We start from the raw sequence: 15,555 nt of genomic DNA, 5'->3' as shown, positions 1-15,555 counted from the left end.
CTCCTCCGGTGGCCGTGGCCGGGGAGCAGCCGGGGATGGAACCGGCGCCGCAGAGGCCGCGGGCAGCTTCGCAACCCAACGCTCAACCGCTGCGCCACGGGGGAGGCCCGGCTTTTTTTTTTTTTAATTGCTGGTAGTTAAAAACTATTTTGACCCAGAATGGCATTCTGCAAATTCAAATGCTACCCTACTATAATCTCTATGCTTAATTACAACCCCTAACAAAACAGTGACATACTACGAGCTGTTTCTTCACCTGTTCCCTGCGGAGGTTCAAAGTAATTCCTTGGACTTGAATTTACAGTTTTGTACATTGTTGATGAAAGCCATCTGTTGGGAACTATGACTTTCCTGTCAAGGAAAAAATAAAACAACAGAAGAAACAGCCTAGATTTTCCTGGGAATCAGCCGTAGTTGAATAAATCCCAATCCTGCTCCAGTTGGGAAAAAGCAGAAGGGTGGCGTTGTTACTAGTCTAATTTATCTGCCATAGATTCTTTGTGAACTGACTCTGCCCTAGCCAGTTGGTAAACATTACCAGAAAGAGGGTCTTAATAATTCCTATACCTAACATTTATTTGCATCTTTAAAAAAATTTAAATCAGAGCATGAAAATTATTCATTGCGTAATTTTAAGAAACACTTCCCAGTACACTAGAAAAAAAAAATTTTTTTCTACTTTAGCCACCAAATTTGGTATCTAGATTCAGTCCTCTCATCTAATTAAGAACAAAGTCAGTGCAGAAAATACACTTTCTCCAATAGTCTAAATTGAAAGAAAAAAAAATCTGAGCTTCTTGCAACTCCAAGAGGCCTGAAATATTTTTCCAAATTCATTAAACAGTTCCTGTGACCTATTCCCTTTCACAATACTAAAGATGAATGTAATGTGAAAGAGTACTGGCCTATATGTCAGGATGAACTAAATAAAAAACAAAGAGCAAGAAGAAGAAGAAAGGTAATATATTTTACATACATTCATTTTCCTTTTGGGGTTTTATAAAAAGCCACATTGAAAACTAGCATTATTAAACATTATTAAATAACTATTATATTAATATGTCTGTAAAAATTAACCATTGAACTCTTTTGAGACTTCATTTAGAAAGCACATATTAAAGCATTAAGAACAGTGCCCAGCACATTGTTAGCCCTTAACAAATGTTAGCTATTAATAGGTTTCTATAAGCAACTGCTTACATTCCCTTGGCTTACTGACAGAATGAAAAAAAGAAAAAAAAGTCAAGATGATTAGGTCCTCCAGATCTCTATTCCCCAAGCAATTTATTGTATCTGACATCTTCATTAATTTCTTCCCTTTATTTCATCAACTAGAAGTTTACACCAAAAAAGAATAAAGTTCTAATAACTCCATAAGAAAAATGGGTTATGTGCACTGGCTGAGTACAGAAGTTTGGATTAGCAAAGGCTAAACCAAAAGTTTCTTTAGTACCTCAAATTTTCTTTCAGGGTGTCATGGGCTGAAAATGACCAAAACCTAAAGCACTAGAAGGCCTGAGCTAACTAGAAGGCCAGAGTTGATGAAATACTGCATTACAAATATCTCTGCCTAGGTTATTTTCAAATTTGGATTTTTTTTTTTTTAATAAAAACAAGTCTACTGAGACAAAGTCGATTCCTAATCCACATTTACACACAATCAATGACTTTCTAGTAATGAATTTTAATTTCTCGCCAGCTCCTCTTCAAGCCCCAGAACGTTTAAAGTAACAAAAAAATGGTATAAACAATGATGTAAGAAACGTACAAAAATATATAATTATTGAGTTCTACCAATTCAATTTACAATACTATAAAATTTACATTATCCATGTCACTGTGTTCTTGTCACTACTTAAAAAATAACATCAAGTACATATAGTTAGGGTAACTTCTCTAAAATAATCCTCCCTTACTTAAAAAATAATATCCTCCATTCCCCTCCTCCACAATGTACGAATTAAAATTTATAATCTAAAAAGTTTCCCGATTATTATACCATAAAGTACAGTTGCTTGCATGTTCTCAGAAGGAATCAACATACACTTTGAATTGAAAACTTTTCCCACTTTTTTACTGCTAATTTATCTCAAATTTTTGTAGTCTCTTTTGTTTTCAGATTTTTTTGGTTGGTTTTGATTTTAATATTAAGAAAATAATCATTCTGTTAAGCAGTCAACATGTTCCTGAACTTAAATAGTACGGACAACTGCTATAAAGTAACATGGCAATAGGATAACTGAAATTGAAATTATCAAACTAGTATTTGTAAACAATTTTATAAAACCACCAATCCAGCAAATAAATGTGAAATAATTTTAAGACCATGTCCAAAGCATTCAATCAAAACTGTCACTCATAACTCTCATTAACTTGGAAACATATTTCCATTCTAAACAGTATTTCTACATCAAAATCTAAGTTCCTGTCAAAGAACTACTTATTACATGAATTTAAAAATCAAATTCCTGGGCCTCCCTGGTGGCACAAGAGGTTAAGCACCGTACTATGAAGCAATTCGTAGCCTCTACAGCATGAGTTCAATCCCCCGCCAGCCAGGAAGCAACCCACATGGTGCGGCAGATCTCGCCTGACTCGCCCACTGCTCCCCTCAGCAGTGTATTTCAGTCAGTCTTTTCCATTCCCCACTCTGTCTCTGGTGAATCCTCTCACCACCACCCCCCACCCCGGCCTGTACCCCAGCTCCTGTACACATAAATAAATCTTTAAAAAAAAATAAAATAAAATGTCAAATTTCATTAACACCAAATAATTTGTACTCTTGCTAATAAGAGATCATTACATTGAGATGTAACTTATATTACTAGAAGGCTACAGATTTTATCACTTGATCTTTCTACTCTAGGTCACTTACCTAAGCAATAACTTAAACACTAACATTAGTTAACAGTATCTTCTTCCTTTCCAACTGAAATGCTTCAGCAAATTATAATTCTGTTCCACAACACTACTCCACAAAATAATAACATCTTAATGATTTGGCCAATTACCGTAAGAGAGTCTAGTTTTCTGGACTAGTAATATAGAACATGAGCTATGTATTTTTTCCAAGTAAATTCTTTTGTGCGTAAGATGAACACAGAAACTTGAAATTAAGATGTGAATAATTTTTGGAATGAAAAGGATCCTTCCAAGGTTCACTGTCTAAAGACAATTTTTTAATGAACAATCACATAATTGCCTCACTCAAGAAATGTTTCACTATTTCTCAGAGATTCACAATACCTAATTGTTATAAAAAGATAATACTGAAAATAGGAGTTATATTTCATAAGCTAAAAAAGGATCTCAAAAAATTTATTTCATATTTCTATGCTTAGTCTTAATCTCCCAATAGGACTTAAATCCTATGCACACTTCATGGAAGGCAACTAACTGTTTGCTGAATGAATAATGAATAAATGATGGAAATAAACAAAATAATCTATATTTCTAAACAAAAGAAATTTACGAGGAGGAATTTGTTATTTAAACCAGTTATTCACTACCACCTCACCTATATCCCGTAATTCAAGGGTCAGGAACATTTGTCCCAAATAAGAGCACTCTATTACACCCATGCAACCAATCCTAAAATGCCTATCAGAAAATGTTAATGACGACTGAAATCAAAGTTAATTAAGCCAAAAATTAAGCCAAAAATTAAAAAAAAAAAAAAACCATCATGTGGACAAAATGATCTTCTTATGTACATCAGGTATACAAACATAGATTACTCATGCTCTTTGGCTTTTGATACATTCCTTTCACTGGTTCAAAGTCAGTTTTAAAGTTCATTATAAGACAGAGGAAAAAGGAACATTAGGGTGGGGGAGGTGGGGGAGGTGGGGGAGTAAAGGGGTGGGGAAGAAAGTGTCCTTCCATAACTAAAGAATGTGCTATGAAATTAACACCAAGATCAATCACAATTGTGTACCTGGGTGCAGTAATTGCCATTATAAATGACAACTCCCAACAGTTAATAGGTTAGCCTTCACAAAGATTCTGGTGCTAGACTATTTGAAATCCTAGTTCTGTCATATATCTTTGTGACTTGGACAAATTATTAATCTCTTATGCCGGGTTTGTTCATCCATAAATAACAGTACCTACCTCACTGAGTTGTATATAGAGAGTTTTAAAGTAATATTTAGCCATAATAATAAACATACTAAGTTAAAAAATAAACTACCACACCTTAAATTAGCTAAGGAATTTCCCTTATAACATGAATAAAATTTTTAAATCACAGTGTCTCATGGATTCTCCTATTCAGCAATGTGAAAACACACTTAAAATCAAGTGTCTTCACAAATTTTTTAAAAATATTTCTACATGGCTATCTCACCAAAAAGAAAACCAATCAACTGCTTAAAAGCTAGCACAGCTCTACAGTTCATTTCAAAATTTAGTATCACATACACACAAGTTAGAATTCATACAGAAAAATGAATAAGGAACATGCTCATAGTCCCTAAATTTCATCTCTCATTCCAGAGCTGATATATTTGCATGGCAAATATATTTGCATTCTAGAGAAGTTAATGCCATTTCAGTTCTAAACAGTGTATGTTCCACAGTAGGGTAGGTACTCAATGACTTTTTGCAGGTTAACTGATGTCCAAAAGAGAAACTACTTCTATCCCTACCTTCCTGTCAATATCAAACACAGTGATATTTTGTTTGAGAATATCTAGGTTCATAACAGCAAACCAATCAATTTCAAATGGGAATTGATCAGGCAGTTTAAAGGAAAAAGAAAGTAGTTAAAACACAATAAAAGAAGCAGACATACAATCTTCAGAGGAGGAATAATTTCTCACCCTAGAGTTCATCATATTATGATTCTGAATGTGAGTGTTTCATACTTTGGGGACAGTCACTCAGGAAATTCACTATAGGAAATAAACACCCACTTAAAAACAGATAACACATCTCATCATCTCTAATTCCATAGATAATATCATGAAAGCTTCCCAATCATACCAGTACACATACACAAAAGTCTACCCCAGGAAACTCAATTTTCCCAAATGCATACTTCAAATGTAGTTATTTCAGTTAACATTATATATTAAAGGTATGGAGCCAAAGAGGTATTTCCAATCAAAGCAAACCAGCCGATCTCTACTGTATTAAACTTTTAAATGCAAAGATATTATTAGCTCAGCTGCAAAATAAGGATTGATGGATTAGATAGTTCTCAAGATCTCTTTCAAAAGTAAAATCCTAGGGTTACAGGACTCAGATCTGCCCTACATTTCCCCCTTTAACTACCTTTTAAAAACATGCCCAACTGACATTTTATGTGCAGCTAAAATTTTTTTAATTAAAATTACAAACCAAGCAAGGGAAATTATTCTGAAGGCAAGCACCCAGGTGTTCTTACAAAAATTTGTAATATCCAATTCAGAGATGACACTGAATGCATTCTAAACTACAAATTATTTCCTGTTTCCATGTAGTTAACCTACAGATCATTTGAGAACATTTGTAGAAATCAATCATTATTTTTCATTTAACTTCAGCCACAAGAAACAATTCTTTTTTTTTTTTTTTTTTATAGAGGCATGTTTTTTATTTATTTATTTGTTTGTTTGTTTTGTTTATACATGCACTGGGTACAGTCAGAAGTGCGGGAGGGTGAGAGAATTCACCAGAGCCAGGGCGGGGAGCAGAGCAGGCAGAAGGACTGAAGTACACTGCTGAGGGGAGCAGCGGGCGGCAGGAGAGGTCTGCGCGCCATGTGGGACCCTCCTCTGGTGGCCGGGGAGCAGCCGGGGATAGAACCAACGCAGCAGAGGCCGTGGCAGCTTCGCCGCGGGCAGCTTCGCAACCGAGCGCTCAACCGCTGCGCCACCAGGGAGGCCCACAAGAAACAATTCTAACAAAAGTTCTTGTAGCACTGGGCAGCAGCTCTTCTGCCTCCCTGTGACTACACACAGGTGTTTCTCTTCGCCAACCTTTTCCCTTTGCAAAGCAGCAGAGAGAGCTCCCCTCCCAAGACTGTCCACCTGTGACTACACAGGCCTCTTTTTATCAAACCTGTCCCTTTCAGGGGCAGTTCTTTCTGCCCCTTGTGTCTGTGCAAGCACCCTTTACCTTTCCTTCCCTTTTTATAATAAATCTGCCCTTTTGAATACAAAAAAAAAGTTCTTATAGCACTGAATTACAGAATAAAGGAAGCATTTTAGTTACTTGCCCACCTTAAATTTTTAATACTATTCATAATAAATGCTCAAATGACACATAAGCATTTTATGAATGGAATGAGATTGGGATAGACCCGATTCATGATGTATCAGTATAATTTTAAGGGCAGTAAAAATAATAATGCTTCTATTTTAACGTTCATAGGAAAACAGAACCCTAAAACAGGTATCTAAAAACTTCATGAGAGAAAAGTATTGCTGATTTTCTATTGCTATTTAAAAATCTACAGGCAGGTTATTAACAATAAATTTAGATCAACTTTCAAATATTTTAAAATACATTCAATGTTAACTTTACAATCTTCTCATCCTAGAAGTAGTCTCCACGATCTTAAAACAAAAGAAAATTATATTACTACTGTATTGTAAGATGTGCAACAACTTAAAATTACTACCACTTACCACAGAACTATAATTCAGAGCACTTGAAATAAATTTACAGCTAGGATGCCTAGAAATCAACAAAATTGTCCTAATCCCTGAATATCTATTTAAGAACCAAAATTAACTGTTAAGAAGATATACTTTAAACTACACAAAGTAAAAGAACATATAGTATAGTAAGGTATACCATCTGAATAGCAAAACTCCCAACTCCCCAGACTTCACCAATACTCCTGACCCATAGTTAAAGTTGTCATAAATGACATTCAGGACTTCATCATACACAAAGAATACATGATAAAAAGTTAGAATACAAGCAACAAAATGAGAATTATTAAATTTGCTTAGCTGCTACTACAGATCAAGAGAATCACTCTCATTCCTAATAATAATCTGAAATAAATAAATAAACAAATAGAGAAAAGACAGGTTCTTAGAATCACCTGCTTGTTTTAAGTCCCCAGCATTTAGCTACCATCATCTTCCAGAGTTAAATTATTTTAAGAAATTTTACATAACAGTTTTAAATTCTGATCTAAATATGCTATTTTACGTAGGTGAATATTCCACACTTTGAATCTTAGGTATCAGATATTCAAAGTATCAGAACAATTAGCATCTATTACATTCTTACCCAAAAACTCACCAATAAAAAAACCAGAGCTGATCATTCCTGGAAAAGTCCTCAAACACAAATTTGAATGAAACTTCTGTATAACTTTCTAGAAATACGAATCTAATAGCATGCTATGTCATCAGTTTTATGAACACTGATGCCTACACCATTCTTACCTTATCCTTTTCATGTGGAAGGAGTGACACTGGAGGTAAAGAGGAAAGAGACTCACAACTCTCTTTCCCATCCACATTGGTCGCTTTAGTGTTGAGCCGATAAAGAGGTCCATCCTTAAGGAGTCTGCCATGGCCAATTGCGCGTTTAATAGCCAATCGTAACTGCTGGTGAAAGCCAGAGGCAGCACTGCCTCCAAATAATGCAGACACATCTTTCTGACCTTTCAAAAACCGTTCAATACTTTTCAATGTTGAGCCACCAGATTCTGCCAGGCCTTCCACTGCCCTCTTAATCAGTTTATTCCAATCTACATTTTGTTTATTATCCAATTTTCCATGGTTTCTAGGTTTGGGAAGTGCTATTCGCCCAGGATTATCAGGATCCTTATAGGAATTGAGTCCTTTATTTGAGACTTTTAAAATTGTTCCATCTTTAACACTCAACTCCAATTGTTCTAAAACAGTTTTACGATCCAAGCCATGGGATGAAGACACTGCATTGCATATCCTTTCTTCTGAAGGACGCTGTTTCTGTTTCTTCACTTTTTTGATGGCCTCCAAAATCCACTCCGTATACAGCGGGTTAGCGAGTTTTACCATGGTGAAGGATTCTGTATATCCATAGAGTCGTTATCCCTTATCTTGATGCTGAGTAAGTTTTACACCATGGAAAACAACATTCTCGGAGGCTAGGAACCAGTTAACCATAGCATACAAGTTTTCTGGCCTGAGTTCTTCCTCCTTTCACAAAAGAGAGGGTCTTGCCACTTTTACTTTAGAAATCAAAAGAACCCGTTATTTGAAGTCTTCAAACTTCCCAACAAATTTTTCAATAGCACCACACGTGGGTCTCTTCATTAAGTTGTTAAGAACTCAAGAACATCTCATTCCCAGCAGAAAAATGTGCAACTTATGCCTGAAAAACAGTTAAAACAAAGTCAATTTTCTATCAAGGCCCATTTTATAAACAAAGTGTAACTGAAATATCCTAGTCTTTTTTTTAAATGTGTTTTAATATCCTTTTAAAGCAATTAAGTAGCAAGTGTTTACTGAGTACCTACAGGAAATTTAACATGTTTCTACCAAAAGTCAACAAGAAAAATCATGTACGGGATGAAAAACAGGAAAGGAAAAAAAATTGATGATTAGGGTACAATGAGGTATATATTATGAATGACCTTAGGCTACAACCAGAAGGATGCTAGCTATTCTGTACTACACAATCTCTGCTCACCAGTATAGGAAACGAAACTCTTCCTTGGCATCTTTCCCCAAGAAACTATTCAGCCTTCAAGAAGTATCTGGATTAGTAGAAAGAATCCTGCAATGAAAGTAAGAGTGAATCTTCCATCTTTCAAAATTCTACACATTCAGACTGGTTAAAAATGGCCAGAAAGAGAACCATTTGGGAAGTTTTAACTATGTCATTTATTAAGAAACACAGTAAATCTAAGTTTCACAAAGTTGATATTTTAAGACTATTGCTTTAAACATTCCAAACGGAAACAAAAACAATATTGAAGATAATCAAATGTAAAGTGCTGAGTTTTAAAATAATCCAATTTCCAATTAATTAACCCCAAATCATTCAAATTATAAGAAATACACGCTAATACATTCCTCTAAACCAAATTGAAATACTAATGGCCACTGTAGTGGAGGAAATGACAACTGTCAAAATGTTCATAACTAATCTATAGATAGAGAAACTAGAAATGAGAAAGGTCCAGAATCATTGAGTTCAAATGCACACCCTACCTACCAAAAGCACAATGGGGGGTGGGGGGGTAGAGAGGACTGTCTGTTTGCTGGTCTCAAGCCCTCTCCTAAAGATTCAAGATCCCGGTCCTGAAAGGTAGTTAATGAATAAAACACTAACATAAATATACTGCTTCTCCAAGATCAAAGTCACTACTCTTCTTACAGACAAAAGACTCTGACAGGCACAAATTTTTTTTAAAATCACAAAATAATGAATTCTGAATCTAAATAACTCTTTTGCTTACAAAAATAAGTTCCGGTGCTTTTTATAACTGCTCTATTTCTGAGGCGCATTTACAACATAAACTATGCTAGAAAACTGGCTCCCACAGCAACTATTCCTAAGTGACATTAAAATCAAAAGGAAAAGTAATAGACTTTGGGAAAGCCACAGATAGTAGTATTAACTCTGATAGGAAAGAAAAGGCCCAAGTAAACATTCAAACATGAGCCAAGATTTATTTTTAAATTAGCTGACTAAAAAGAAGCCCCCTGAGAGCTATGCTTCACTTTGGTGAGAGTCTCCAGAGAAAAGAAATCACAGTATTATAACTCCAAGAAATTTCATTATGTAGATATTAACGCTAAACTAAAGGAGAAGTTACAAACGAGCTTAAGATACGAGGAACGTCCTAATTGATTAAAAGTTCGCAAGTTAAAGAATGAATGAGTTATTCATTGTCTTCCCGGCCGGGAATTTTTCACCAGTCTCCAGATCTTCAGAAAGTAGTCTGCAGAGCTGAACTTTAACTCTCTGAAAAGTACACTAGCGGCTCCAGAGAAAGCACTACTTGCTTCCGACAACTTCTTCCCAGGCCTGCATTCCCCACCCCCAAACACATCTTCGCGCTCTCTTTTTAAAGAGCAGAAACTTTAAAAACTTGAAGAGGCACCACCCCGCAGCCTGCCAACGGCTTGCTTCCTGGTTTCCAGCGGAGGCAAACAGGACCCGAACACTAAGTTATAACAATGACATCGCGTGAAAGATTTAAGCGCAATGTACCTTCAATCCCCAGCTCCTCCAAATCCTAAACTCCACACATGACGCTTCCAAGGAGGCGTGTATGCGCGCGGGCTACCCGGGCAGCCCTGACAGGTCCAGCACCTCGCGTCCACACCGGCCGACGGTTGACAGGCAGCCCGCCGCCTCCCCTCCCAACGCCGGGGCTGACAGCCCGACAGACACAACACCACACGTGCTGCCTCCTCCGCACCACAACACCCGCCAGCCTGTCACCCCCACTTGCCGCGCAGCCCGGCTCCGAGCTCCGCGCCCCCGGCCGGAGTCGGAGAGCCAGCGCCCGGGAGCGCGGGGCAGAAGGGGCCGGGCCGGCCCGGGGCGGGGAGCGCCGGGCGCAGGTGGGGCCGGGGCGGTGGGCGCGCCCCCGAGGGAGAGCGGGCTCGCCGGCACAGCCCAGCCCGAGGCTCCGCGGCCTGGGCCGCTCGCCGCCCGCCCACCCGCCGGCTTCCCCCGACTGGGCCGGGGCCGGGGCCGGGCCCGGGGGCGGGTGGGCGGGCGGCGGGGGTGTTGGGCCGCGAGCTCTGAACCGGCCCGCGGCGCGCGGGCCGCGGGGCGGAGGGAGCCGGGCGCCGGCCGGGCGCGAGGGGGCGGCCGCGGCGCCCCAGTCCGAGGCCTGGCGCAGAGCAGCGGGAGGCGGCGCAGGCCGCGGCGGGGCCTGCAACGGCCCGCCGACCCCGCCAGCCGGCGGAGCGCGCCCCGGAGCGGCTCAGCCTCGGGCTGGACTGTCGTGGACGGTCTGGAGTGGCCTCTCGCCTACTTACCGGGGCGGAAGAGAGCCGGGATCCTGGGGCCCCGGGCCGGACCGCGGAGATGCCCCAAACTGACACGGCCGCCATCTTGGAGACAGTGAGCTCCGGCCGGGGGGAGGGGAGGCGAGGCGGCGGAACAGCCGCGGGGGGAGGGGAAGCGTCGCGAGGGAACGGCTGCCTGGGGGAGGGAGCGGGAACAGCCTGGGAGGGGAGGCAAAGGGGAGGGGGAAGAAGGGGGAGCACGGGAGCGGGGGGCGGTCGAGGAGCGGGAAGAGCTGGGCCGGGAGCCGGGAAAGGCCGGAGGGCGGGGCGGGGCAGGAGGGAAGAGCCTGCCGGGCAGGTCACGTGGGGCCGGTACAAAAGGCCAAAGCCAAAGTGGGAGGAGGACCTGGTGGGGCTGGAGGCCAGCTGCGGGGGGCTCCTTCACCTTTCCCCCGCGGTGGTGTCGGACCCGCACCCTGGAAAAGGGATGGCGTGTCCCCATTACACAGCCGGGGAAACTGAGGGCAGGCCATGGGTGGGGTGGCTTCAGTTTGGCACGGAAATCCGGTCGTCAGATGGGATCTGAACTCTTGATGGCGTCTGTGTTTACTGTGAGCAGCTCCTCCCTCCCCACTTCTGTGCCCTCGCCCGGCGTTCACGGTGACTCTCCGTGGAACCTCAAGTCGGGACCTGGGGGAGTGGGTCGGGCACGATGGGCAGGGAGAAAGTTGCCTGCCTTCCTCTTCACTTTTTGCTCCGACACCCTGTACATCTCACCACTACTACAGGAAGAAAAAAAAAATTAGGTGTGATGACAAAGAGGCACCGGTGTCCAGCCCTATCATCACAGTGACTTCATTCTCCCCACAGCTGAGAGACTGAGTCTGGAGTGGGGGTGAAGTCCACAAAGCCTGTATGGGATTAACTCAGGACATCACTTCCCCCTAACAGTTGGACCTTACTAGAGTCATTTTTATAGGAAACAGCATAGACCACAGCCGTGTGACTGGTACAAGGTCGCACAATTTATATGGCACACATGTCAGTTTGCAGCCTAGGTGTTGTCCTATCCCCACACCGGTCTTCTCATGTCCTCTGTAGACTTACTCTTGTCTAAATTTGTGACTGACCCGTGAATGGGCACTTTTTCATGCCCTGTCCCCTGCATGTATGTTTCTTTGTCTTATCTCTCATCTTGTTAAAATTCCTGGAGGCAGGGATGGAGTCATACTTCTTTTTCTGCCTTCCCTGGAAAGGTAGGGAATGACAAATGAAGACTAAATGCCTAATAATTTTGTGCAGAACATTTTCTTCTACAGGACTTTTATCTGCTTTGTGCCCCTTGCCCAGTGAGTGTCCCCCTTTACAGATTATCCTCTACTGTCTTTTTCCAGACTTTTGTATATTGACCATTTGCTCTATTCACTTAACCACTTGATATGAGACTCTTGAATACATTTTATGAATATATTCCTAGACATATGCTCTTCTAAGCTGCCTCATCGCATCTGCAATTGCATTGTGTTGTGCAAGTGGTACAGAGTCAGTGTTGCTAGTGAATGAACATTTTAAGCGCTAAGATGAAATTTCCACCCCCCTCCCATACAAGCCCTGCCTTGTCTATTCCTCAACCTATACTCCATATCTTTATAGCTCTTCTCCACTCCAGTCCTTATTGTTCTACTCCAAGCGTTATTCTTCCATACCAGATACTGTCTAGACTATTCAGTAATAATATGAGTAAATATTGTTATTTTTTTTAGATGTTGGTCCTGCCAACTCAATTTCCTAGCGCAGATATTGATAACATAAGTGTGGAATAGGAGAGTTACAAAATCACCCTTCATCACCTACTCTCAAACCTGATCCCCAAATTAGGAAAATATTTTGACAATACAAAATTGTCTATTAGAGGGCCTCCCTGGTGGTGCAAGGAGTTAAGCACAGAACTGTGAAGCAATCCACAGCCTCCCTGGCCGGCCAGGGAGCAAACCACATGGCACAGCAGACCTCTCCTGTCTTGCCCACTGCTCCCCTCAGCAGTGTATTTCAGTCAGTCTGCCTGTTCTGTTCCCCATTCTGTCTCTGGTGAATCCTCTCACCACCAACCCCACCTCCCACACCTGCTGCCACCTTTGGCCTGTGCTCCAGCTCTTGTATGCATAAATAAAAAAATCTTAAAAAAAAAAAAACAACAAGATTGTCTATTAGAAAGAATATTTTTCCACCTTAGATAAGCAGACACATTTTCAGGTAAAGGGGGGGGGGCTATTTGTAATGGAAAGACAATAAGGAGAGAAATGGAAATTCTCTTTTAGAAGAAAAAGCAGAGAAGACAGTCACGTACATAGAAAAAAATAGAGTTTAGAGTTTAGTTATGCATATGAGATCAGCGTGTGGTCTTCAAAAGAAAAAATAATACAAAGATTAGTTGTGTTTACTTTAGGATAATTTGGAAGAAAACTAGCCATGGCCATTCCTGGGGTGGGGGTGGGCATGGGGTGGGGAGGAGGGCAAATTAGAGTATAAGCACATAGCAAGAATTAAAACAATTTTCAACAATAAAGCACAGTTTAGCTTTTCAAGCAGCTTCAGTAGACAGTCTTTGCTTTACATTTGCATAACTTAATAGCACACTCAGGAGGTCTACTCAAAATAAAGGCTTGCAACAAAGACAGATTAAAGCCCTTGTCTTTTACATGTTAAGAAACAGTCTGCAGCACTAAAAGGACAGCTTTCCTTCGTTCAGGCTTTGCTCAGAATTCAGTACTGTGGAACTGGTAGCTAAAAGTTACCACATTTTTTTTGTCGTATTAACTGTGTTTTGTGCAGCGTTCAACTAAGTCTACAATTGAAAGACTGCTCTATCATGGTTTCAATGGAGAATATTTTTAATCCATTTACATTTAATATAGTTACTGCTCTATTTAAATCTATACATCCCCTCTTACTACTTGGTTCCTTTTGCCACTTTATATCCCGTATTCTCTTCTTTCTTGCCTTCTTTTGAGTAAGTTAAAATATTTTATTATGTCATTAACCACTACTAGCTTATTATATTTCATTTAGAAGTCTTAGAAATCACAACATATGCCTGTTTAACTCATTACATTCTAACATAAATAATTATTTCTACCAATTTCCCCATAATACTAAGACCTTAGAATACTATGCCTTCAATTATCCCATTCCCTTTTGTATTTATTGTTGTCGTGGATTTTAATTGTGCCTATATTGTAAGCCACAAAAATTTTACAATTACAATTACAATTCTGTACAGTCAATATTATTTAACCTTCATAATTACTTCTTATCCTTATTCCAGTATGCCTTTCATTACTTCTCTCTGGAAGTTTTTCCTTCTCTTTGAATAGTTGCTGCTCAAAGCAGTCTGTTGGTGACATGTTCTTTCCTTTTTTGTCTGGCTAAAAACTTCATTTTATCCTTCATATTTTCGCAGGGTATAGCATTCTGATTTAGCAAGTCTTTTTTTAGCACTTTAAAATGTCGCATTGTCTTCTACTATACATTATTCCTTTGTTACTCCTTTGAAAAGTAATGTCTCTATTCCTCTAACTCCTTTTAGTATCTTTTGGCTTTTCAACAAGTTTCCTGTGATAGGTTTAGATATGGTTTTTCTTGTATTCACCCGCTTGGGTTCAAGAGTAGAATAGGAGCCAATGGTAAAGTACCTTGAATTTGTAACTTGATGTCTTGGATCTCTTTTAGGAAATTCTTTGTTACTATCTCTTCTTCTCTCTCTTTTTCTTTTAGTATTTCAATTATATTTCCGATTTTTACCAGCTGTATTCTCGATTATCTTTTTCACCTCTTTATTTTCATGATGTCTGTATGTTTTCTACCCATCTATCTAAATCTTCATTTAAATCTATTTGTTGAGTTCTTAATATTGGTTACTGCAAGTTAGCTCAGTCTAAGTTGGGTTTTGGCAATGCTTCTGCACCTTTTTTTCCTGCTGATGCCCCTATAGCACAGCCCCCCAGGTATTCCAGCTGAGAGTCTTGTGTGTTGCTTGGTGCCCTTCAATGGCTGCTGAAAATTAATTCTTGTTTCCTCAGAAGAATGGGATTGCAAAAATCTCCACTCGACTTTTCAGAGACTTTCTGCTTGGCAACCTAGCCTTCTGTATCATGCATCTTCAGAATTTGGCAAATGACTTAGGGAAACTGGCAAAATATCAGGCTACTTATTCACCTCCCCCTTCTCATTGGGAATCTAGCCCCTCTGGTCTTTAAGTTTTGTCTCTCTAACCTTGCTAACTGCCAGAATCCCTGCTGATGTCTTTGCCTCTTAGGGCCTCTTTCTTGGCTCTATCCCCAAACTCAGATTCTGGCTATATGCCCAGAATTTCCCTGAGGGACAAAGGTGCTGCAGAATGTCACTGTGTATGGTTTCCCTTTCTCTGAGACTGTGTCCTCTTAAGTCCTAGTGCCTCCAGGTGCTCAGTGGTGCCTTCAAACAGATGTTTTATATTTTAGCTGCTCTCCTAATTGTTTTCAGCTGGATCGTTGGTTGCAGCCAGGTCATTGTAAAGTATCCCATCACACCCAGAACCACGAAAAGTTTTAAAAGTTAAAAGGTCTGGTCTTCCTTCTAATTAGAAGAATGTCTGAACATGATTTTGCCTGATGTA

The 15,555-nt window shown here is 40.2% G+C and overlaps 1 protein-coding gene across 2 annotated transcripts in view; it reads right to left on the bottom strand.

Moving 5' to 3' along the window:
- Nucleotides 1-7,988, bottom strand: part of KAT6A (lysine acetyltransferase 6A) — a gene marked incomplete at both ends in the record, with an annotated part of 98,175 nt that extends 90,187 nt beyond the window's left edge. For both annotated transcript variants that reach the window (XM_084232431.1, XM_084232432.1), the window contains one exon: nucleotides 7,389-7,988. In XM_084232431.1, the coding sequence (XP_084088557.1) occupies nucleotides 7,389-7,988 (600 nt within the window). The remainder of the gene's footprint in view (nucleotides 1-7,388) is intronic.
- Nucleotides 7,989-15,555: the final 7,567 nt, after the last annotated feature.

The sequence above is a fragment of the Talpa europaea genome (assembly GCF_964194135.1).
Source record: "Talpa europaea genome assembly, chromosome: 4".
Classification (NCBI taxonomy): Eukaryota; Metazoa; Chordata; class Mammalia; order Eulipotyphla; family Talpidae; genus Talpa; species Talpa europaea.
The sequence above is the reverse complement of the archived record's forward strand: the minus strand, read 5'-3'. Positions and strand labels throughout refer to the sequence as shown.